This window comes from Hyla sarda, chromosome 2 (assembly GCF_029499605.1).
Source record: "Hyla sarda isolate aHylSar1 chromosome 2, aHylSar1.hap1, whole genome shotgun sequence".
NCBI classification, from domain to species: domain Eukaryota; kingdom Metazoa; phylum Chordata; class Amphibia; order Anura; family Hylidae; genus Hyla; species Hyla sarda.
Window position 1 is genome coordinate 400241601 of NC_079190.1, and position 26285 is coordinate 400267885.

Consider the following 26285-nt stretch of genomic DNA (forward strand, 5'->3'; position numbering starts at 1 on the left):
GAAATAATGTTTGATTTGTTCCCCTTTTAATATATTTATAGGCTCCTCCAGCAGGAATCCGAAAGCCCCTTCCAGTGCCCAAGCAAGAATATGACTCCACTCCTCCTCCTCAAGCAGCTAAGTACTCCTCCACTAAAAAAATTGAGTTGAAGCAAGATCCTGACAGCAGTACTCCAAGCGTTGCTAGAAATGGAAGTGTGGTTAAGCAAGAAACCTTAAAAGGTATTCTAAACTCTAAAGGGAATCTATCACAATATTTATTTTTTCACCCATTAATCCCTTAAAGGAGTAGTCCAGTCCTGAAAAACGTATCCCCTATCCTAAGTTTCAGGTCGCATGAAGGGGGCATGTTGACCACCTCACCAAGCGGCAGCTGACATGCCCCCTCAATAAAACTCTATGGCAGAGCCGGAGATTGCCAAAGGCTCTGTTATAAAGTTGTATTGAGGGGGCATGTCATCCGCCGCTTCGTGCGGTGGTCAGCACGCCCCCTTCCTTAGGATAGGCATAAGTTTTTCAGCACTGGACTACTCCTTTAAGGACAATGGATGTATATATACATCCTGGTGCCCTGGTACGTAACGCACCAAGATGTACATTTTCTGTTGAATTTCTGTTTTCTAACAGCAGCCGTATTCACACATAGCCAAATGGGGACTCTACCCTCTTCTGTATCTGTCATCACCGTGATCTGGCCTCCTGTCACCTAGGGGCTAGGGGGGCTGGGAGAAAAGGGTGATTGTACTGACAGTGCCAATTACCATGCAGTAAAGGAGGGAGGTTGCAGGGTTGCCACCTCTCTGATTGGTCAGTTGGGACAGACCGATCAATCGCAGCGTCGGGCGGAGATTTGAAATTACCTTCCTTCCGCTCTGGCTGCCCACTGGAGTCTGGGCAGAAAGTGGAGAAAAGCATCCTGCGGCAGCCTCAGTGGCAGCTTTTTTCCTTTTTTTTTTAAGTACGGAATGTTGATGAGTGAGGAAGAGTTGTAAAGCAGGTAGATTTTTTTGCAGCAGCACTACGCTGTGGGTCTGGGTGATCCATCAGTGCATTTTGCTAGGTTTTTTAGGTGTAGTTTTTCTTCTCCTGCTGTTAAAATTGTACTGTTGTAAAAGCTTTAGACTACACAAAAATAAAGTGAAAACACCACATTTACACATAACACTTACGTCACTGCAATCCCACCCCACCCCACACACACACACACAAATATGGCCATGTGGGTGTGTTCTGAATGTCATTTTTACTTTGAGTAGTGCAGTTTTTCTATTGGTGTTATTTTGAGGGGACTTCTAACATAAAGGCCCCTTAAACGCACTCAAAGGCTGAAAAATCAGATTTTGAAATTTTTGTGAAAATTTGGAAAATTGCAGCTAAATTTTTAAGCACTCTTATGTCTTCAAACAGTATAATCATGTCTACTTTATGTTGCCAACATAAAGTAGATATATTGGGGGGAGATTTATCAAAACCTGATAATCAGATTGCTTCCTTCATTTTTATCACGGCCTCTGCAAAATGAAAGAAGCACTCTGATTGGTTACTATGGGCAACTGGTCAACTTTTCCTTTGCACAGGTTTTGATAAATTTCACCCATTGTATATGTGAATCAGTATGAAATTTATTTGAATTGACCACTTTCCTTACAAGCTGAGAATTTTTTAGTTACATTTTTTCAAAACTTTTGAGGGTTGGTTTTCAGACTGTGCACTTTATGGTGATACTGACATGTTATCCTTATTCTGTTGGTAAGTAAGATCACAATGATGCATATCGCCCAGGGGGGTCATGATGACAATTCAGTCCAGCGATCTGCGGCAGATTCCGGGTCAATCGGGTCTCCAGTGACCCGGTGACCCGGAATTACAGGCTGTTCGGGGCCGTCTCTGATGGCCCCGAACCGGCATAGCCAGCAGGGGTGAGGTGGCACTGGTGCCATCTCACGATCGCCCTGATTCGTCGCCCGGTTTCCCGGCCGACCAATCAGGGCGCCTGCTGCGGCTGTCACTCCCGCAACCCGCTCCGCCCCTCTTCCGGAGGACGTGAGCGGGTGCGGGACGTGCACCCCGGGAGCTGGGGACCCCGATCCCCGGCGTCAATGTTGGGATCGGGGCCCCAGGAGGGCCGGCCACGACGACGAGGGACTGACGTGATGCGGCGTGGATCGTTGGAGGTGAGTGACAGCCTCCTGCTGTTGCTTAGCAACAGCTCCCAGCATGCAAAAAGGGCATGCTGGGAGCTGTAGTTATGCAACAGCAGGAGGCAGACCACCACAACTCCCAGCATGCCCTTATGGGCATGCTGGGACTTATAGTTTTGCAACAGCTGGAGGCACATTTTTTCTATGGAAAAGTGTACCTTCTGCTGTTGTGTAACTACAACTCCCAGCTTGCACAAACAGCTAAAGTGCATGCTGGGAGTTGTAGTAGTGCATCTGCTGGTTGCATAACTACAACTGCCAGCATGCCCGTTGGCTGTCGGTGACTGCTGAGAGTTGTAGTTTTGCAACAGCTGAAGGCACACTGAGTTAAGTAGCAAACCAGTGTGTCTCCAGCTGTTGCATAACTACAAGACCCAGCATGCCCTTCCGCTGTCCGTACATGCTGGGGGTTGTAGCTTTTGCAACAGCTGAAGGCACACTGGTTGCAAAACACTGAGTTTGTTACCAAACTCTGTGTTTCACAACCAGTGTGCCTCCAGCTGTTGCAAAACTACAACTCCCAGCATACACTGATAGACCATACATGCTGGGAGTTGTAGATTTGCAACAGCTGGATGTTCCCCCCCCCCCCCGCCCCAATGTGAACGTACAGGGTACACTCACATGGGCGGAGGTTTACAGTAAGTATCCGGCTGCAAGTTTGAGCTGCGGCAAATTTTCTGCCGCAGCTCAAACTGCCAGCGAGAAACTACTGTGAACCCCCCCCCCCTGTGTGACTGTACCCTAAAAACACTACACTAACACAAAATAAAATAAAAAGTAAAAAACACTACATATACACATACCCCTACACAGCCCCCCATCCCAATAAAAATGAAAAACGTCTGGTACGCCACAGTTTCCAAAACGGAGCCTCCAGCTGTTAAAAACAACTAGTCCCAGTATTGCCAGATAGCCACTGACTGTCTAGGCATACTGAGAGTTTTACAACAGCTGGAGGCCCCCTGTTTGGGAATCACTGGCGTAGAATACCCCTATGTCCACCCCTATGCAAGTCCCTAATTTAGGCCTCAAATGCGCATGGCGCTCTCACTTTGGAGCCCTGTCGTATTTCAAGGCAACAGTTTAGGGTCACATATGGGGTATCGCCGTATTTGTGTTACAAATTTTGGGGGATATTTTCTGCGTTTACCCTTTTTAAAAATTTAACATTTTTGGGAAAAGAAGCATTTTAGGTAAAAATTATTTTTTTTTTTTACATATGCAAAAGTCGTGAAACACCTGTGGGGTATTGAGGTTCACTTAACCCCTTGTTACGTTCCCCGTGGGGTCTAGTTTCCAAAATAGTATGCTATGTGTTTTTTTTTTTTGTTTTTTTTTGCTGTTCTGGCACCATAGGGGCTTCCTAAATGCGGCATGCCCCCAGAGCAAAATTTGCTTTCAAAAAGCCAAATGTGACTCCTTCTCTTCTGAGACCTGTAGTGCGCCAGCAGAGCACTTTTCACCCCCATATGGGGTGTTTTCTGAATCGGGAGAAATTGGGCTTCAAATTTTGGGGGGTATTTTCTGCTATTACCCTTTTTAAAAATGTAAAACTTTTGGGAAACCAAGCATTTTAGGGAGAAATTTTTTTTTTTTTCTTTACATATGCAAAAATCGTGAATCACCTGTGGGGTATTAAGGTTTACTTTACCCCTTGTTATTTTCCCTGAGGGGTCTAGTTTCCAAAATGATATGCCATGTGTTTTTTTTTGCTGTTCTGGCACCATAGGGGCTTCCTAAAGGTGACATGCCCCCCAAAAACCATTTGTCGCTCCTTCCCTTCTGAGCCCTCTACTGCGCCCGCCGAACACTTAACATAGACATATGAGGTATGTCCTTACTCGAGAAAAATTGGGTTTCAAATACAAGTAAAATTTTTTGCCTTTTTACCCCTTGCAAAAATTCAAAAATTGGGTCTACAAAAACATGCGAGTGTAAAAAATGAAGATTGGGAATTTTCTCCTTCACTTTGCTGCTATTCCTGTGAAACACCTAAAGGGTTAAAATGCTGGCTGATTGTCATTTTGAATACTTTGGGGGGTGTAGTTTTTATAATGGGGTCATTTATGGGGTATTTCTAATATGAAGACCCTTCAAATCCACTTCAAACCTGAACTGGTCCCTGAAAAAAAGCGAGTTTCAAAACTTTGTGAAAAATTGGAAAATTGCTGCTGAATTTTGAAGCCCTCTGGTGTCTTCCAAAAGTAAAAACATGTCAATTTTATGATGCAAACATAAAGTAGACATATTGTATATGTGAATAAAAAAAAAATTATTTGGAATATCCATTTTCCTTACAAGCAGAGAGCTTCAAAGTTAGAAAAATGCAAAAAAATTTTTATTTTTCATAAAATTTTGGGATTTTTCACCAAGAAAGGATGCAAGATACCACAAAATTTTACCACCATGTTAAAGTAGAATATGTCACGAAAAAACTATCTCGGAATCAGAATGATAACTAAAAGCATTCCAGAGTTAATAATGTTTTAAATGACAGTGGTCAGATGTGCAAAAAATGGCCGAGTCCTTAAGGTGAAAAAGGGCTCAGTCCTTAAGCGGTTAAACATATGTTAGTGGCATAGTGGGGTGGATCGCCGGGAACCCCCATTTTCCATATAAAAAAAATATGTAAAGGTTCAAAATAAACATATTTGCTATTGCTGTGTGCATAATTCTGTATGTAGGGAAGTGCTTGGGAATTCTGTGTTCAGTAAGTATCTTTCGGCCACTTTGTGTTTTCCATCAAAGCTATGTACATGGCTGTCAATTTCCCAATTGTATAGCTTTGGTTTTTCTTCCTAAAAAAAGGAATATTTTCATGTGTAAAATAGACTGAATGTAGTCACTATTTGATTTGATTTAGTTCCTTAATCTCAATGGGCCCATTGCCAGTACATCACAGCATACCTTTGTGACAGGTTGCCGATTTACACCTCTGACATTCTAGGGAAATGAGATGTATGCACTATATTTAGAATGTAAGGTGTAGTTGACTACCTTTATGTGTATTGCAAAATTGAATGTATTGTAATGGAAAGAGTGACCCTGAGAAAAAAGTCAGTGTGAACCCGCCTTCATGGAGTTGAGTATGTATGCATAGTAGATTGAGTACTGTGTTTAGGATCTTCATGTGTGTGAGGCCTGGAGCTGCATTCACTCTGTGTTACAGAGATCTTATCTTTTGTATACCTGCCATTGTCTGGCATATGCTGATAACCATGAAGAAATAATATGCATTGAAAAGAAAAAACTTGGAGAAACTTCACATAAAAATGTATTCATCAGTGTGTGTCTTTAAATGTGAAAACTTCTGGTAACTAAACCCTTGCTAGAACTAGAATACCTGATCTAACCACAAGTATACCAGATATAGTTAAAAAGCAGCATGACTTCTAAACCTTTTCTGTTTATTTACAAAATGTATGTACAATAGCAACTCATTTTGCTTCTTATTTCAGAAGGTGATGAAGAGATGGTTGAGTTTGATGATGGCGATTTTGATGAACCCATGGAGGACGATAATTCCAACATAAAAGCAGCTAAAATAGAACCAGATATAAAGAAAGAGGCAATGGAAGAAGTAGATGAAAAACCTCAGATGTAAGTAACGTAGTGTACGCACAATTCTGTTTCTTACCTGCAAAATATTATTAAACCACTCAAGAATAGGAAAATTGTACTCCATACTGCAAGGAGTAAAAAAAATAAAGAGAAACATACCTTCCTTCGCTCCCCCGGTGCCTTCAGTAAACCGCTCCGGTCTCTGCCGTGATCCTCTTCCTGGTTGCCGGTGGTCGTTGAGTCATACTGCGCTCAGCCAATCACCGGCCGCAGCGTTGTCCCGACTCGGCTGGCGATAGTCTGAGCGGCAGTGTGACATTTTTCGGCCCGGCAGCAGGTCCCGGGGAGGAAAACATCACACTGCCGCTCAGTCTATCGCCGGCCGAGTCAGGACATCGCTGCGGCCCATTGTACAGTTGGATTTTACTGTTACTACCATCATTATTTCTTATTTACAGTCGCAAATAATGAACATGCTCATTATTTTAATGGATGTTCGGAATTACGATTGTTTTTTTTTTTTTTTATTATACATTGTGTGCCACTTTTCAATAGACTTTAATATAGAGAGAGACGGGGAAATATTATGAAGTGATCCATAGGGCTCAGCTTTTGGCTCCCACTGTGCCAGTGTACCAATTGTTTTTCCTTCTTTTTTTTTTTTTTTCATTCAATAGTACAAAGAATCCTAGCAAAAGTACATGGGAGAATGTAACCTGCCTGACAAAATGTCCAACCACAACTCCATACGTACCTCAACTTACCTATTGAAGTGAGGAGAGTGAAATATATGTTGGGGTACGTATGGAGTGGGGGTTAGACATTGTGTTAGCTACGTTTCATTCTCCCATGTATTTATACTGCAGCCTACCGGCTAAGTGCAGTAGACAATGTTTTGACTCCTGCTAATATATTACTCCCAGGAAATGACCTAAACCTAATAACTTCCTAACTGTGTTTTAGCCACTAAACTGGATAGGCCCACTGCCTTTACACTGCTGTATACAGTGGCATGACCTTTTTTGACAGAATATCAAAGTAAACGGATGAGCTGGGAAAACACTGAGTGAACCCAGCTCTAAAATGGGAAAATATGTCAGGCATTATATTTTTAGATGCCGCAAACAAAGTTTATTGCTGCTTCAAAAATCGTGAAGGTGTGGTAGTACCGCCACATTCTTCGTGCAGATTAAAAAGTGGCTGGTTCGGAAAGCTTTTCGAGCTGCCCACTCTTTAATCTGCTAGCCGCGGGACACTTGTCCCGGATCCCATAGCCAGCGCGCGCTCCCGATATAGGCCACAGACAGGATGTCAAGAGACTGGAAAAGCTAGAGAAGCACTGTGACTACCAGTCACCCAGCTTTCCTCATCTCCTGACATATAATCTCTTCAGGAGACTAGCAAAGTTGGGGGACAGGCAGTACCCAGTACTTTTCTATCTTTTGAAAGGATAGGGGGTAACATGCTGATCAGCGTGGGTCCGACTGCTGGGACCCCCATAGATGCACAAAGGACACATAAAGCTGTGCATGCATAGCCTTTTTAGGCAGTGCTCCATATATTCTTTGGTGCTGCTGAACGTTTTCAATTTCAGAGATAGGAAGCGCTTGGCTGTTCCATAAAGAATAAATGGCCTGCACAGTGCTATGTGCCCTTTTTTCTGGGGAGAATTATACCTGCGTTCTCTGCATTGGACGGGGGTCCCAACTTTCTGACTCACCGATCAGCATGTTATCCCCTATCCTATGGATGGCCATGTAATCTCCCTGTGCCACCCTGTACATCCTGAAATGGCACATACCTGTCATCCAGCTTTCCCAGTCTCCTGTAGTGAGACTGGGAAAACTGGATGACAGGCAGTACACAGTGCCCTGTGGGGAGTCAAAGGGAGATTTATCAAAAGCTGTGTAGAGGACAGGTGGTGCAGTTGCCCATGGCAACCAGATTGCTTCTTTCATTTTGAGACCTGTGAAAAATGAATTAAGCAATATGATTCGTTGCCATGGGCAACTGAACCACTCTTCCTCTACACAGGTTTTGATAAATCTGTTCCAAAATGTTTAAATAAAATAAAAAAAAAGTTTTGTTTTGTCACATCACATTAAAAAAAAGTCAGTAATTTGTATCAGCGAGTACTTTCGAAAATTATCAGCACTCTCTTATAAAAATGTCTCATAAAATCTTTCCCAAATGTTTGTCCTCTTTGATTCCTAGTGAAAACAGTTCTAAATAAGCAGTAAACAGATGAATTTGCCATTTTGATTGTGTCCAGTATTTTGTTCTACTAACATTTGGTTGTCCAGTAAAATGAAATTATTGATGAATCTATTTTCCAGTGCCTCCACTTTGTACAGCGACTCATGCTGGGATCAGATACCGGATGAGACTGAGCCTGTTGCAAATGAAGTTCAAGTAGATTCAAGTCTCCTTCCTTTAGTAACCGGTGAAGATGGTGATCAGGTGTTCAGGTTTTATTGGCTGGATGCTTATGAGGACCAATACAACCAGCCAGGTAAGATTTCAATATTCTTGCTTTGTCAATAAAGGAGATTACTAAATATAAATTTTCTCTATTGGCTCCATTGTTGGACACAGACCTTGGGTTTATCTTGCTGTCTCTAGGAGATGTGACACTATGGTGATAAAAAAAAAGTCAGCTCCTCCCAGCAGGATATACCCGCCTTCAGGCTCTGAGCTAGTCAGTTTAAGCTTAGTGTCTGAAGGAGGTGGACGGGTCTGGTTTGCTCCAGAACTGGTCTTCTGTTTTTTGTTTTCCTAGTATAAGGATGTGTTAGTTTTTATTCCTTTTTCCTTTGTTATCAGGTGGGGACTCAGGAACTGCGGTTCCCTGTTCCCCCATTGCGAGTAAGGGGGCACAGACACTGCGTATATGCTCTGTTAACCCCCCCTTGCCAACGGTCAGCGCCTGGGTGGTACCTCATGGGTCCGGGTCCCCCTATTTTTCCTGCTCGCCTCGCTCGCGCATAGCAGCCAGGTGTGATGCAGGTAACTAAAGCTGACTGAAGACTTCACTGAAGACTTAATTAGGTAAGTTCTTCTGACTGAGGTAAGTACTTTCCCTCTTTCTCCTCAGGTAAGACAAGTCCCGGGACCGGACTTGCAACTGCTGGAGACCCCCTGTTTCTGGCCCACCTTTTAAGGTTGGGTTGGCTTACTGGGAATGGACTTTATTCTGGGGGAGCAGTGGCACTCTGAGGGGGCATGTATGTTCTGTTTAGCACTGTGAGCAGTGGCACTCTGAGGGGGCATGTATGTTCTGTTTAGCACTGTGAGCAGGGGCACTCTGAGGGGGCATGTATGTTATGTTGCCTCTGTGTGTGTGTGTAGTGTGTTACGTTGAACAGCGCCTTATTTGCAGCTTACAGCCGCTGCGCTGGTACGAGCCGGGCGCTCTCAGCGCCGGCTTACTTTCGTTTTCTCCGGCAGTCTCTGCCGGCGTCTTAACCGCCCGCTCTGTTCCCCCGAGCGCATATGCGAATTACATGTGCGCTCGGGACAAGGAGCGGGCGCCATTACAGCTCCCTCTCGGCCTGGTTTTTAGCTCTGCCCACAGGGCTGTTGGAGCTCTTCTGAGGCACGCATCAGCCTCCAATCAGCGCCGTGGGCGCGAATTTCAGTCAGAGGGGGGGGGGGGGGGGGGGGGGCTGGCTAACTAGTTAGGCCTCTGCTGCGGGCATGCCCCCCGCTACCATTGGCCATCACTTTCTCACTCTAGCTGCATGGAGCTGTTATCCTCTCCGCAGCTGCCAGGATGCATTGACTTTTTGGTCTATGAACACACGAGTACCAAAGTGTCTGTAATCACTGTAGTACCAAAATGCCTGGCTCTGCCGAGCCACTTGCCCTGCCTGCTCCACTCCTCCCCCAGACCCCCTGGTGCCCCTTGATGCCCCTTCGGGCCCGGTGTGTTCAGCCGCTCCACCACCCTGGGTTTCTTCCCTGACCCAGTATAGGGCTGACTTGACCCATGTCTCCCGTTCGGTGGCTGAGGCACCCCGGGTAATGGTGTCCGCCCTGATGGGGTCTTCCCTGCGCAGTACCTCGGATAGGGCCCGCTCTCCGTCTCCTCGTACTTCACGCTAAGCGTGCTGGGGGTGCCTCGTCTGACTCTTTCATTGAGTCTTCAGATAGACGTGAGCGTTCCCCTCGCGGGTCCCATTCCCCCCCCCCCCCCCCATCACCTGGGCACAAACGTCGCTCCTTCAGAGGACGTTCTCGGAGTCGCCGCTCTGCCTCGCCAGAGCCGCGTACCCGGTCTGGGTCGCCCCCCCTCCAGGACTGCCTCTATTCATTCACATTCACCTGGTGAATTAATGGACGAGGCTTCCGAACCGGCATCTGATCCAGAGGCCCGCTCGGACTCAATTGCAACGGTGCACTCATTGGTGATAGCCATGAGAGACACCTTTCCTTGGAGGACCCAGGATCTTCGCATGTCTATCCAGATGTATCCTTTCATCGTGCTCAGCCAGCACCTAAAAGGTTCAGCTCTCACGCTGACTTTGATGGCATTCTGGAATCCGCATGGAAACATCCAGACGAGATTTCCGGGAATCAAGACAATTCATGAACGTTATCCATTTGACAAGGACTTTGTCGCTAAGGTGGCTTCCCCTCCCTCTGTGGATCCACCAATCTCCCGGATCTCTAAAGCGACTACACTGCCTCTAGCAGATGCCGCTGCCTTCAAGGATCCTGCGGACAAGAAGGTAGAATCTTTAGCGAAGTTCGCTTCTGAACCAGCTGGCTCTTCTCTTTTACACGTCTTCGCCTCGACATGGGTGTCCAAAGCCCTGTCGGAGTGGTTCCAAAAGCTCCATCAGGATCTCTTAGCGGGATCCCCCACCCCCCAGAGGATCTATCTGCTCTGGCTCTCCAATGCGCTAAAGCTGGGGACTTTCTGTGCGCAGCTTCCGTGCAGTCAGCCGTTGTTCTGCCTTTGCTGTGGGTCACCTAGCGGCCCTCCGTCGCTCTATGTGGCTTAAAGCTTGGAATGCGGATGCCGCTTCCAAAAGGTCTCTCACTGAGCTTCCCTTTACGGGCGGCCGTCTTTTTAGCAAACACCTTGATGAGATTATCTCTGAGGCAACGGGAGGTAAGAGTTCCTTGTTACCTCAAAATAAGGCTCGCCCTACTTCCCAAAGGAAGTCCTTTTCCTTTTTGGTCCTTTCGGACCTCTGGCCCCAGTAAAGGGTCCTGGCAGGCGCCCTCCCGGGACAGAAAGGCTTCCTCGTTCCGGGCGCGCCCGTCTTGGAAGTCGGTTTCCAACCACTCTGGCCGTTTTGCGCCCAAATCGGGCAACCGCAAAACCCAATTCTGCAGAGGTAGTCTTTTGGTCTATCCGAGACATCTGGACCTCTCACGTTCAGGAACCTTGGGTCAGGGGACGTGGTGTCCAACGCTTACCGAATCGAATTCGCCTCCCTTCTGAGAGATCGCTTTTTTTCAATCCCGGGCCCCCCGGTCTCCTCCTCTGGTGAAGCAATTTCGTGGGGTACGTTTTCGGGATTTTTTCTATTCAAATCTTTTTGTGGTCCCCAAGAAGGACGGTTCTGTGCGACCAATTCTAGACCTCAAGCGCCACTTCCGAATGGGATCTCTCCGCTCGGTGGTAGCGTCCCTGGAACAAGGGGAGTTCCTTCATCGGTGGGCATCACGGATGCCTACCTCCATGTGCCAATATTTCCGGGCCATCATCGGTACCTCTGCTTTGCGGTTCCGGAGGGGCATTTTCAATTCGTAGCCCTCCCCTTTGGTCTAGCCACGGCTCCTCGGGTCTCAACAAAGATCCTTGCGCCAGTGATGGGCTTGTTACGGTCGAGGGGTATCTCGGGGATACCCTATCTGGACGACCTTCTCATCAAGGCTCCAACCAGAGCCCAGACTCTGGAGAATCTGGACGTCACTCTCCACACTCTGACTCGCTTCGGGTGGATGGTCAACCGGGACAAGTCAGTCCTCTGTCCTACCCAGTCTCTAACCTTTCGGGGACTTCGATTCGACACGGCCTCTGCCCGAATTTGTCTTCCGCCCAACAAACGTCTGGCACTCCGGTCGGGGGTCCGCTCCCTTCGGACCCAGGTATCAATCTCCATCCACACTTGTATGGAAGTCCTGGGTCGGAAGGTGGCAACTATGGAGGCCTTACCCTTTGCCCAGTTTCATTACCGCCCCCTTCAACTGGCGATTCTCGCTTGATGGAAAAGGTCACCCCTGTCCCTCGATCGTCAGATTGTTCTCCCTCGCAGGGTCCGTCAGTCTGTTCTGGTGGCTTCGCTCCCCCCTTTTTTCTCCAACGGCGGTCCTTTCTTCCCTTTCACTGGCAGGTTGTTACAACGGCTGCCAGCCTGTCGGGTTGGGGCGGTGTGTTCAGGGATTGGACGGTTCAAGGACTCTGGTCTCCTCCGGAGACCCTTCCTCCGATAAACATATTGGACTTACGGGTGATTCTTCTTTATTTTCTTCATTGGGAGTTCCATCTTCAGTCCCATCCTGTCCGCGTTCAGTCGGACTACGCCACGGCAAGGCGTACATAAATCGACAGGGTGGCACTCGCAGCTCGGCAGCCATGGCCAAGGTGACCAAGATTCTCTGCTGGGCGGAGAACAAGGTTTCGGCTTTTCACATTCCGGGAGTGCTCAACGGGGAAGCGGTCTTCCTCAGTCTGTCCTCACCCGCCCCCCGGCGAGTGGTCTCTTCATCCGGAGGTCTTCACGTAGCGCTGCGGCCTCTGGGGCATTCCGGACGTGGACCTCTTCGTGTTTCGGCACATTCGGAAAATTCTTCTGTTTGTGTCCAAGTCCCGGGACCCTCAGGCTTTGGCCGTGGACGCCCTAGTGATTCCTTGGGCGGGGTTCGCCCTCCTTATCTGTTTCCCCCTCTTCCGCTCCTGTCCAGAGTGCTGGGGAAGCTCAAGGCAGAGGACGTCTCCACCATTCTGGTAGCTCCAGATTGGCCCCGAAGGTCGTAGTATGCCGACGTAGTCCAGCCCCTGGACGACGCTCCTCTTCGCCTTCCGCTCCGCTTGGATCTACTCGCGCAGGGTCCTCTTTGCCACCCCAATTTACAGTCGCTGCATTTGAAGGCGTGGCGATTGAGACCATGGTTGTGAGGGCCCGCGGGTTCTCTTCCCAAGTCTTCTCACCATGCTCAAGGCTCGTAAGCCCTCCTCCGCAAGAATTTACCACCGTACTTGGCGGTCTTATTTTCGTTGGTGTGCAGCTCAGGTCTTCTCCCCGGTGATCTTCGCACTTCCCCGTCTTCTCTCCGTTTTGCAGTCGGGGATGGAACTGGGGTTGTCCCTCAGTTCCCTTAAAGGTCAGGTTTTGGCCCTGACTGTTCTTTTCCAGCGGCCCTTGGCTTCCAATCCTCATGTCTGGACCTTCCTGCAAGGAGTGGCACGCGCTGTTCCTCCTCTGGGCCGTAAAGTGTTGCAGCCGGCAGTGGATCGGCCATCTGCCTGATTACTTATCTGCCCACCCAAGGGGACGGCTTTGGTACGTCCCACGGTCTGTGTCCCCCAATGGAGCCGATAGAGAAAAGGAGATTTTTTAACACTTACCGTAAAATCTCTTTCTCGAAGGATCCATTGGGGGACACAGCTCTTGCCCTTTTTGGTTTTTTTCCTTTGGTTCTCTGTCCGAGGGTGTGTTCAGTTATGTTTTCTTCTGGTTCTTGGACAGTTTTTTGGTTATTTTCTTTGACCTATTGGTCTCCTCCTATTGCTCTGGAACTTAAACTGACTAGCTCAGAGCCTGAAGGCCGGTATATCCTGCTGGGAGGAGCTGACTTTTTTTTATTACATTAGTGTCACACCTCCTAGAGACAGCAAGATACACCCACGGTCTGTGTCCCCCAATGGATCCTTCGAGAAAGAGATTTTACGGTAAGTGTTAAAAAAAAAAAATCTCCTTTTTAGGCCCCTATGCTGGTAACAACCTGTAACAACCTATTACCAGGATGGTAATAGGTTAGAATATACCAAAGCAATATTGCCCTTGTATATTCTGGCCAATGCGGCTAAGAGTAAACACAATGACAGACATTTATGAAGCGATTTAGTTAAAAAAAAAATTTTTATTAAAAATGTCGCACCTGCGACTACGGAATTTTTCATGCGACATTTTGACTGGAAAGCGAGAAAAGCAAGTTTTCCAAAACTGAACTATGTAGTAATAATTTTAAAATGGACTACGGGTAGTCTGGTATTCATTAACGCAAAAAAAAGTTGCAACAAGGTTAAAAATTGACTAAATTTACTCCAGCTTAAACATGGAGCAGAAAAAGCTACTACCAAAGTAAAAAAGAAAAAATTGCTTACGTGAAAGAAATTTAGCAACAGGCAGAAACCAGTTGATAAATAAGTCACACATAAGCAAAAAAAAGTTAAGAAAAAATTACTAAAAAAAAGGAATACATAAGCAAACATTGCTAAATGTCCCCTAAGTGTTTTCTGGTAAGTTTGGCGGGCGCACGTTCAGGATGCGTGGGTTTGAGAGGATCCGGGGGAGTTCCTTGGTCACCACCATGGATCCGGGGGAATTCCTATCTTCCGTGAACATTCGGGACGCCTATTTACACATGCCTATCTTTTCGGCCCACCAATGTTTTTAACGGTTCACAGTTCCTGGGGGTCATCTTTAGTTTGTCGCCCTGCCCTTCGGGCTGGAGACTATACCCCTTGTCTTCACAAAGACGCTGACGGCTGTGGTGGCTCTTCTTCCCTTGCGGGGCGTATCGGTTCTCCGCTATCTGGACGACCTACTCATGAAGGCACCCTCCCTGGAGCAGAACCGGGTCAGTTTCAACATCACTCTGCAGACCCTTTCCGATTCGGTTGGATCATCAGTCGCGCGAAATCCAATCTATCTCCGTCCCACTCTGTAACCTTTCTCTTCCAGAGGACAAGCTCTTGGAGCTGTTTTTGGGGATTCGCTTGCTTCGGCGGCCAGGTCTGGTACCTGTCCGGACCTGCATGTCTGTTCTGGGCAAGAAGGTAGCTTCCATGGAAGCGGTTCCCTTAGCCCATTTTCAGTACCATCCTCTTCAGTGGGCCATCCTCTCTCAGTGGGACAAATCTCCCTGGTCTCCATCGCAGGATCTGACTTCAGCTCCAGGTTCGCCGCTCCCTCCTTTGGTGGCTTCAGTCTCCTCTTCTCCGGGCCGGCCGCTCCTTTCTACCTCTCCATTGGCATGTACTGACCACGGATGCAAGTCTTCTCGGCTGGGGAGGTGTCTTTAGGGACCAAACGGTCCAAGGCTGTTGGACCCTGTCGGAGTCTATTCTCATAATGTGTTCTGGAGTGTCGTGCGATCTTCCTGTGTCTTCTTCACCGGAGTCTCCTGCTGCGGGGTCTTCCGGTATGGGTGCATTCGGACAACGCCATGGCGTACATCATTCGCCAGGCTGGCACCCACAGCTCGGCGGCCATGAAGGAAATGTTGAAGATTCTTTCCTTGGCGGAACTACACGTTCCAGCTATATCGGCAGTTCACATTCCCAAGATCGATAATTGGGAAGCAGACTTTCTAAGTTGCTCCACTTGTCGACCCGAGCCCTTCACCCGGAGGTCTTCACTCAAATCTGCAGCTGCTGGGGAACTCCGGAGGTGGACCTCTTTGTGTCCAGCTGGAACAGGAAGGTTCCTTGCTTCCTCTCAAGGTCGCGGGATCCCCTGGCACTAGCGGTACATGCTCTAGTGGTTCCTCGGACCCCATTCGCTCTCCCCTTCCTCTTTCCTCCACTTCCTCTTTTTCCCAGGGTCGTCCCGAAGCTCAAGAAGAAGGGCGTCTCAGCGATTCTCGTAGCTCCGGATTGGCTTTGTCGTGTGTGGTACGTGGACGTGGTCAGTCTCGTGGCAGATGTTCCCTTCCGTCTTCTGGATCGTCCCTACCTTCTCACCCAAGTGCCCCTCTGCCACCCCAATTTACTTCTGCATTACTCTCTCTCTCATATCGGGCCAGGATTAGGCGCTTTCTGTCGTGTCTGACCTTCATGTTTGCACTTTTTTGCTGGGAGTGGCTCACGAGGTTCCTCCGTTCCAGTCGCCCACTGCACCTTGGGACCTCAATCTCGTTTTAGACATTCTGCAGGGAACTCCCTTTGAGCCTCTTGGTCAGGTTTCTCTTCGCTTCCCTTCCTGGAAGGTGGCCTTCCTGGTCATAGTCACGTCTATTTGCCAGGTGTCGGAATTGGCTGCCCTCTCTTGCCGTTCCCCTTTTCTGGTGCTTCATCAAGACAAGGTTGTTCTTCGGCCGGTGCCCTCGTTTCAGCCCAAGGTCATGTCTTCTTTTCACCTGAACAACGAGATTGTGTTTCCTTCTTTGTGCCCTTCCCCTTCTCATCCACGGGAGCGCCTCCTTCACAAGCTGGACTTTGTCGGTCACTTCCTCCTTCCGGCGGTGTGACTTTGTTTGTCCTTCCAGACGGATGGCACTAGGGACTCCCGACTTCTAAGGCGACTATCTCCCGTTGGATACGCTCCGCCATTTCGGAGGCGTATCGTTGCAAGGGTCAGCTGCCCCCCTTTTGGGTGACAGCTCATTCCACCCGTGCGATGGGGGGCTCCTGGGCGGTCAGCCACGGGGCTTAGGCTTTACAGGTTTACAAGGCGGCCTGGTTGTCTCTGCATACTTTTGCCAAGTTTTACAGTGTACATACCTTTGCGTCCTCAGACGCTAGCTTGGGCCGCAGGGTGTTACAGGCGGCAGTCCTGTCGTCCGCCTGAGTTCCTTTTTGGCTGGGATTTTTTTTTTCCCTCCCCAGGAGTCTGCTTTAGGATGTCCCATGGTCCTACGTCCCCCAATGAAGTGCTCGAGAAAAGTAGATATTTTTAGACTTATCGTAAAATCTCTTTATCGAAGCTTCTATTGGGGGACACAGCACCCACCCATTATTTGTTTGTGACCGGACAGTTTCCGTCGCTGTGATGCGGGGGTGTTTTTTTTTTGTGGTCGATCCCCTTCCTTTTTGTGGGTTTTTGTTGTTCGGACTGTTTCCTTCTTGGTTGGATCTCCTTCTGCTTTGGGATTAAACGGAGTTGCTCAGAGCCTGGATTCGGGTATATCCTGCTGGGAGGAGCCGACCTTCTTTTTGTTTTCTGCCTAGTGTCAGCCTCCTAGTGGCATGCAGCATATACCCATGCTCCTGTGTCCACCAATAGAAGCTCAGAGAAAGAGATTTTACGATAAGTCTAAAAAATCTACTTTTATTTATTTATTCATTTATCCATTCATTAATCCATTCATTCCTTTATTTATGTATTCCTAGGTGTTGTGTTCTTATTTGGGAAGGTCTGGATAGAGTCTGCACAAACATATGTCAGTTGCTGCGTAAGCATAAAAAACATTGAACGCACCATTTATCTTCTACCACGTGAGACAGTAAGTGTTTTTGTGCTATTTTGTTTTGCATGTTGGGGCATGGAAATGCAAAGAAATTTACATAGAAGGAATATTCTTGCATCTTATGTTATGTAGAAAAAATCAACATACAATTCACAAAATTATGGAAGGGCTTCCGCCATCCAGGGACATGACAGAGGGGGGGGGGGGAGGCCCTTGAAACATCGTCACTGTTCACGTGGGTGTGAGCTTTCTGTAATCTGCAGTGAACCGGCAGTAAGGAGGCTGAACAAATAAAGTCTTCTAATGGAGTGAAACTCCTAATGGAATTAAAATGAAACCAAGTCTTGTATGTTGGACACTCGATTAGTGCACTCGGGTGATTAGGTTTTCCATTTTTTTGTGACTTGTATGTTGAATTTTTCTACATAAACATAAGATTGAGCAAGAATATTCATGTTTCTTGTTGATATCAGATTATTGGGGAAGTTAGAGCCCCCCGTTCAACACGCTGAGTTACACACGAATGCATATAACAATTTATCTGTCTAACTTTATTTGTTGGAACTCAGTGTCACACTTACAATTCTATCTGATGTATGTGTCTATGACAAAAGATGTTTCAAATTGACAATTTGCAAGCAAATTGTAAAAGAAGCACTGGTGCACAGCAATTTAGAGTATATGTCGGGGCTTGACAAATATGTAATGAATCTAGGATCCTACAAAAAAGTTATCCAGGATGCCACACTATGCAACGTGACATAATATGATCGGTCTTTAATGTCCCTTCATCTCCCCCTATGTCAGTCATTAGTGTCCCCTCATCTCCCCTGTGTGACAGTCATCAATGCCCCCTTATCTTCCCGTTTGTGACTCATTAGTGTCCTCTCCTCTCCCGTCAGTTATCACTGTCCCCTCATCTCCCTTCGTCTGTCAGTTATTACTGTGCCATAATCTCTTCCCCCCCCCCCCCCCCAAAAAAAAGCTCCAAAACCACCACACTACCTGAATATGTTCCCTGTAAATAATCCTGCCTGATATGCATGGCTCCTTTGGCCCCTGTTGTCTTCTTGATATACTTTGCTACCATTTTCTCCTCTTAAACATAAATACAATATTTCCCAGCAGCGATTGCAGTTCTATTTTCACTGACATTACTGTGTCTTGTGGACCTGTCTCCAAACCGCACTGCACACACAGCTGCCGTGGGGTATCCCTGTGTGTCTTTTTATAGGAAATTATGCAGCATATTTCCTGCTGTGGATCAGAGAGCGAGAAATATGCTGCATATAAGCTATGTGGGACTCTACACTTAGAGTGACCACAGGTCCTCTTAAATAACTGGTTTTAAGGTAAATACCATAAAAATATAGATTAGATTCAGAACTAATGTATGTGGCAAGTTAATAACCTTACCATAACATACAGTTGTTTGTAGGATTAGAAAAACATTTCTACAATTGCTTAACTTATTTTCTGTAATTCTGACCCATTAACAGGTAAGCCTGTGTGTTTTCTGGACAGTACTAAGTTCTCTATTTTGTATAATTTTTTTTAAAGCGGATTCAGCTGCCATCTGGAAAAGACACTGGTGTTCCTGTGACAATGATGAATGTTTATCAAGAATTCAGTGATAGCATTGCAAATAAATTTAAGATCATGAAATTCAAATCTAAGGTATGTATATCATCTGCAGTTTCATTTAAGTTGACCATGTGTTAGGTCTGTCTTTGGTGGATATTCAATATGTTTCTTATCTTGTGCTGGCCCCCCCACCTGCCAATGCGGGTTCATATAGGGAGCAGTTTCTGGATGCTGAAAACTGACCCACTGTTGGTGTGGATGGCGCTCACTACTCCCCTCTATACGTAGCCAAGTACACTCTACTTTTTGTTCATGGATATTTGAGTCATTATATATGAGTGCTGTGCTTTATTCAGTGGCCACCTATTCTGGTTTGTGCTTTATTCAGTGGCAACCTATTCTGGTTTATGCTTTGAATGAATCTTCTATGTATATATACACCCTATATTTTCATTTCCCCTGATAAGGTCACTTTGATACCGAAACGCATAGGGACAGGTGGTGTGAGATTTGTTCTATTGCTCGGTTTGCTTAGACCACATTTTAGTTGCACACCCTTTGCTCTTAACTGTTGGTGGAGGGTTTATATAGTTTGTCCCTTCCCTGTTCGGCTCATTACTCAGAGGCCCGTTTGTTTTCACCCTCGCTCACATTTAAAGGTGGAATTTTTTGTCTTATTTGATTAAAAGTTAAGTTTTATTAAGCACTTCCTCTAATTTCTACTATATTTCTATTGCTGAAAGACTGCATATTCTTGGTTGGGGGATACCTCCTGAATTATCCATGTACTGGTTCATTGAAAACAGTGCAGAAGGTAATATCGGCAGCAAATCGTATCAAACTTCATGTGGACTTTTGCGTGTGTTTTTCTGCAGCAAATCAGTCTTGGCATGTTTACTCTTATGGCATGGATTTATTATAATTTGTAAATCATCTGCATCTGCGTCCTTGGTGCACTTCAGCCCCCACTTTCCCGGAAAAGAAGAAGCAATGGCCCTCTCAGCCAATCACCTGTCCTACCTTATCTAGTTACACTTGCTCTGGTTCAGGATAATGGGGGCTGGAGTGTGCAGAGGACGTGTAAGTAGCCTGGACCCCGTACAGGAGGTCCGGCTACTCCAAACTCTGGGTCCGCCAGGTGGATGAAGGATGAGTGCCTGATCAGTTCAGTTCCCTGCAGTACCGCTTTAATATTTATTTATTTTTTTTGCACATTTTATGCTTTAGAAACTTGAAAAGAGTTATGCATTTGAAATTCCAGGCGTCCCTGCCAGCTCAGAGTATCTCGAGGTTCGATATTCTGTAAGTATTAACTGGTTCAGTTTGATATTTAGATCCCCCCCCTTTGACTTCAGCAATGTTAATTTCATTATTATTATTATTTTTTTGTCACTTAAAGGTTATTTTGATAAATACAAATACTGTTAAAAATAAAAAACAATAAAACCAGTGGTAGGGTGCTTTCGCACTAAGTTTTCAGCCTACGGCTGGGGGAGGGGAAAACCGTGCGCTCTGGTCAGAAAACAGGATACGGGGCAGAAATGAGCCGAACAGAGTCAAACGGTGACTCCGGTCGGCTCATTTAAGTCAATGGGTTTCAGCGCCGATCCGGCTGGAGTACGGGAGCGCACAGTTTTCCCCTCCCCCAGCTGGATTAGGCATCCATAGGCTGAAAGCATGGTGTGAAAGCACCCCTAGACACAGATGAGATAAAAGCAGTAATAACTGTTTGTCGTCTTTTTTTTTTTTTTTTGTGGTTTGGCATGCTACTGAGGTGCTAAAACATAAATCAATAAAAGAAAGAATTGAGCACCAAAATATACAGTGGGGCATAAAAGTATTTAGTCAGCTACCAATTGTGCTAGTTCTCCCACTTAAAAAGATGAGAGGCCTGTAATTTTCATCATAGGTATACCTCAACTATGAGAGACATAATGAGAAAAAAAAATCCATAAAATCACTGTCTGATTTTTTTAAAGAATTTATTTGCAAATTATCGTGGAAAATAAGTATTTGGTCAATAACAAAAGTTGATCTCAATACTTTGTTATATACCATTTGTTGGCAATGACAGAGGTCAAACGTTTTCTGTAAGTCTTCACAAGGTTTACACATACTGTACTCCATGCAGATCTCCTCTAGAGCAGTGATGTTTTGGGGCTCTTGCTGGGCAACACAGACTTTCAACTCCCTTCAAAGGTTTTCTAAGAGGTTGAGGTCTAGGCCACTCCAGGACCTTGAAATGCTTCTTATGAAGCCACTTCTTCGTTGCCTGGGCATTGTGTTTGGGATCATTGTCATGCTGAAAGACCCAGCCACGTTTCATCTTCAATGCCCTTTGCTGATGGAAGGAGGTTTTCACTCAAAATCTCACGATACATGGCCCCATTCATTCTTTCCTTTACATGGACCAATCGTCCTGGTCCCTTAGCAGAAAAACAGCCCCAAAGCATGATATTTCCACCCCCATGCTTCACAGTAGGTATGGTGTTCTTTGGATGCAACACGGCATTCTTTCTCCTCCAAACACGACAAGTTGAATTTTTACCAAAAAGTTCTTTGTTTTCATCTGACCATATGACATTCTCCCAATCCTCTACTGGATCATCCAAATGCTCTCTAGCAAACTTCAGACGGGCCTGAACATATACTGGCTTAAGCAGGGGGACAAGTCTGGCACTACATGATTTGAGTTCCGGGGCGGCGTAGTGTGTTACTGATGGTAGCCTTTGTTACTTTGGTCCAAGCTCTCTGCAGGTCATTCACTAGGTGCCCCCCCGTGTGGTTCTGGGAATTTTGCTCAACGTTCTTGTGATCATTTTGACACCACGGGGTGAGATCTTGCGTGGAACCCCAGATCGAGGGAGATTATCAGTGGTCTTGTATGTCTTCAATTTTCTAATAATTGCTCCCACAGTTGATTTATTCACACCAAGCTGCTTGCCTATTCTTCCCAGCCTGATGCAGGTCTACAATTTGGTTTCTGGTGTCCTTTGACAGCTCTTTGGTCTTTGGTCTCCATAATGGAGTTTGGAGTGTGACTTTTTGAGGTTGTGGACAGGTGTATTTTATACTGATAACAAGTTCAAACAGGTGCCATTAATACAGGTAACAAGTGGAGGCCAGAGGAGACTCTTAAAGAAGTAGTTAAGTTACATGTCTGTGAGAGCCAGAAATCTTGCTGGTTTGTAGGTGACCAAATACTTATTTCTCTATCGGCTCCATTGGGGGACACAGACCGTGGGTGTATGCTGCTGTCTCTAGGAGGTGTGACACTATGGTAATAAAAAAAAAGTTGCCTCCTCCCAGCAGGATATACCCTCCTCCAAGCCCTGAGCTAATCAGTTTAAGCTTAGTGTCTGAAGGAGGTGGACATGGTCTGGAATTCTCCAGAGCAGGTCTTCTATTTTATTGTTTCTCCTAGTATAGGGACGTGTTAGTTTTTTTATAACCTTTTTCTTTCATGTTTTCAGGTGGGGACTCCGCTTCCCTGTTTCCCCATTGCGAGTAAGGGGGCACAGACATTGCGTATATGCGCTGTTCACCCCCCCCTTGCCAACGGTCAGCACCTGGGTTGGTACCTTATGGGTCCGGGTCCCCCTATATATGGGTCCGGGTCCCCCCCTCGCTCGCGCATAGCAGCCAGGCGTGATGAAGGTGACAAAAAGCTGACTGAAGACTTCACAGAAGACACCATTAGGTAAGTTCTTCTGATTGAGGTGAGTACATTCATTTCTCCTTAGGTGCAGACTTGCAACCTCTGGAGACCCTCTATTTTTGGGCCACCTTTTTTTTTTAAGGTTTATGGGGCTGCCTGTACTGGGGCTTTATTCATTCTGGGGCGAGCAGTGGCATCTTTAGGGGGCATGAGTGATTTCCCTGTGTGTATGTGTGTTCATACCTCACTGTGTGTGTTTTTTACTATGCGGCTACGAGCCGCAGCGCCTTATATGCGGCTGACAGCTGCGGCGCTTTCTCTGGCTGGGTGCACAGAGCGCCGGCTTACTTTCACTTTCTCCGGCAGCTGCTGCCGGCGTGTTCGCCGCTCGCTCTCTCCCCCCGAGCGCATATGCTGCTGACATATGCGCTTGGGACTAGGAGCGGGTGCCATAACAGCTTCTTCCCCGTCCTCCATTAACTCCGCCCACAGGGCCGTCTGAGCTCCCTGGAGGCGCGAATTTCACTGTAAGAAGCCAATCCTTCAGTGCCTCTGCCCCAGGAACGAACCTCTCTGGCTATTGGCTGGCCTTTTTTCACTAGCTGCACGGAGCAGAGTTCTCCTCTCTGCCAGCTGCCAGGGGACACAGACTAGGGTGAGAAAGTTCCTGTCTTTTCTCATTATGTCCGTACCCAGAGCTGTTCCTCCATCTAAACAGAAAATCAGAGAGTTGGTGACTTATTTTGTCTGTAAGCACTGTAATGCTAAGATGCCTAGCTTTACTGAGCCCACTTGCTCTGCCTGCTCCACTGCTCCCCCAGACCCCCAGGTACCCCCGGATGCCCTTTCAGTCCCAGTGGATTCAGCTGCCCCTCCAACCTGTGTTTCTTCCCTGACCCCGTATATGGCTGACTTGACCCAAGTCTCCCGTTGGGTGGCTGAGGCCTCCCGGGAAGTAGTGTCCGCCTTGAGGGGGTCTGCCCTGCGCCGGCCCTCTATGGGGGCTCACTCCATTCCCCACATACTTCATGCTCTCACAAGCTTACTAGGGGTGCCTCGTCCGACTCTTCCATTGAGTCCTCAGATAGGCGTGGGCGCTCCCCCCGTGGGTCCTGCCCCCCCGCCCCCCCTGTCATCTGGTCACAAACATCGCTCCTCCAGAGGACGTTCTCGGAGTCGCCGCTCTAACACGCAAGAGCCGTGTACCCGGTCAGGGTCATCCCCCTCCAGGACTGCCTTCACTCGTTCACATTCTCCTGGTGAACTGACTGACGAGGCTTCCGAATCGGCATCTGACTCAGAGGACCGCTCGGATACAGTTGAAACGTTGAACTCATTGGTTGCGGCCATAAGAGACACCTTTCACTTAGAGGACCCAGGAACTTCGGATGTAACTCCTGAAGTATCCTTCGTGCTAAGCCAGCACCTCAAAAGTTCAGCTCTCACGCTGACTTTGAGGCCATTCTGGAATCTGCATGGAAACATCCAGACAAGAGGTTCTCGGCAATTAAGACTATTCAAGAACGTTATCCATTTGACAAGGATCTTGTCACTAAGGTGGTTTCCCTTCACTCAGTGGATCCACCAATTTCCCTGATCTCTAAGGCCACTACGCTGCCACTGGCAGATGCGGCTGCCTTCAAGGATTCCACGGACAAGAAGGTGGAGACCTTAGCGAAGTTTGCCTCTGAAGCAGCCGGCTCTTCGCTTCTTCCCATCTTCGCCTGAGCATGGGCGTCCAAGGCCCTATCGGAGTGGTGCCCAAAATTCCGTCAGGGTATCCTAGCGGGATCCCCCTCAGAGGATCTGTCTGCTCTGGCTCTCCAATGCTCTAAAGCTGGGGGATTTCTGTGCACAGCTTCCATGCAGTCAGCCCGTTGTTCTGCCTTTGCTGTGGGTCACCTAGCTGCTCTCCGCTGTTCCATGTGGCTTAAAGCTTGGGATGCGGATGCCGCTTCCAAAAGGTCTCTCACAGAGCTTCCTTTTGCGGGTGGCCGTCTTTTTCGCAAGCGCCTTGACGAGATTATCTCTGAGGCGATGGGAGGTAAGAGTTCCTTGTTGCCTCAAAATAAGGCTTGCTCTACTTCCCAATGGAAGTCCTCTTCCTTTCGGACCTTTGGCCCCAGCATGGGGTCTGAGCGGGCGCCTTTGCGGGACAAGAAGTCTCCCTCGTTCCGGCCGCGCCTGTCTTGGTAGTCGGACACCAACCGTTCTGGCCGGTTTGCGGCCAAATCAGGCAACCGCAAACCCTCTTCCGCATGAAGTGAAGCCCCCACCCGCAGTTTTTTTTCTCGGGTGGGAGGTCGTCTCTTATTTTTTTCGAGACATCTGGACCACACACATTCAGGACTCCTGGGTCAGGGACTTGGTATCCAGCGGTTACCGAATCGAATTCGCCTCCCTCCCGAGGGATCGCTTTTTTCGATCCCGGGCCCCCCGGTCTCCTTCTCTGGCGAAGCAATTTCGAGAGGCTCTCCAGTCTCTTCTTTTCCAAGGGGTTATCGTTCCCGTTCCTCCAGGGCAACGTTTTCGGGGTTTCTATTCCAATCTTTTTGTGGGTCCCAAGAAGGACGGTTCTGTGCGGCCAATCCTAGACCTCAAGCATCTCAACCGTCATCTTCTCATCCGCCACTTCCGAATGGAATCTCTCCGTTCGGTAGTGGCATCCCTGGAACAAGGGGAGTTTCTTCCTCGGTGGACATAAAGGATGCCTACCTCCATGTGCCAATATTTCCAGGCCATCATCGGTACCTCCACTTTGCGGTTCCGGAGGGGCATTTTCAATTTCTAGCCCTCCCCTTTGGCCTGGCCACGGCTCCTCGGGTTTTTACCAAGATCCTTGCACCGGTGATGGCCCTGTTGCAGTCGAGGGGAGTCTCGGTGATACCCTACCTGGACGACCCTCTCATCAAGGCTCCCACCAGAGCCCAGACTCTGGAGAATATGGATGTCACTCTTCACACTCTGGATTCCTTCGGGTGGAGGGTCAACCGGGACAAGTCAGTCCTCTCTCCCACCCAATCCCTGATATTCTTGGGACTTCACGTTAACATGACCTCGGCCCGAATTTGCTTTCCGCCGGACAAACATCTGTCTCTTCTTTCAGGAGTCTGTTCCCTTCGGCTCCAGGTCCCAGTCTCCATCCGCACTTGCATGGAAGTCCTGGGTCGGATGGTGGCGACCATAGAGGCCATGCCCTTTGCCCAGTTTCATTACCGACCTCTTCAACTGGCGGTTCTCTCTCGGTGGGACAGATCTCCGCTGTCCCGCGATCGCAAGATTTTTCTCCCTCACAGGATCCGTCAGTCTCTTCTCTGGTGGCTTCGCTCCCCGCTTCTTCTCCAGGGGCGCTCATTTCTTCCCCTTCACTGGCAGGTGGTTACGACGGACGCCAGTCTGTCGGGCTGGGGCAGTGTGCTCAGGGATTGGACGGTCCTGGGACTCTGGTCTCCCCGAGAAGCCCTTCTTCCGTTAAACATATTGGAACTACGGGCGATCCTGCTTTGTCTTCTTCATTGGGAGTCCCGGCTTCAGACCCGACCTGTCCGTGTCCAGTCGGACAACGCCACGGCCGTGGCATACAAAAATCGTCAAGGCGACACTCGCAGCTCGGCAGCCATAGCCGAGGTGACAAAGATTTTCATCTGGGCGGAAAGCATGGTTCCGGCCATCTCGGCGATTCACATTCCGTGGGTGCTCAACTGGGAAGCGGACTTCCTCAGTCGGTCCTCACCTGACCCCGGCGAGTGGTCCCTACATCCAGAGGTCTGCGACCTCTGGGGCATTCCAGACGTGGACCTCTTCGCGTCCCGGCAAAATCAGAAGAACCTTCCATTTGTGTCCAAGACCCTCTGGCTTTAGCCGTGGACGCCCTAGTGATTCCTTGGGCGGGGTTTGCCCTACCCTATCTG

The 26285-nt window shown here is 47.8% G+C and overlaps 1 protein-coding gene across 1 annotated transcript in view; it reads left to right on the forward strand.

Moving 5' to 3' along the window:
- POLA1 (DNA polymerase alpha 1, catalytic subunit) overlaps positions 1-26285 on the forward strand; it is a gene marked incomplete in the record, with an annotated part of 464240 nt that overhangs the window by 62834 nt on the left and 375121 nt on the right. Inside the window, 6 exon segments of the mRNA XM_056558791.1 lie at positions 42-222; positions 5663-5804; positions 8102-8277; positions 17056-17168; positions 18693-18809; positions 19944-20018. Coding sequence (XP_056414766.1) covers positions 42-222; positions 5663-5804; positions 8102-8277; positions 17056-17168; positions 18693-18809; positions 19944-20018 — 804 coding nt within the window.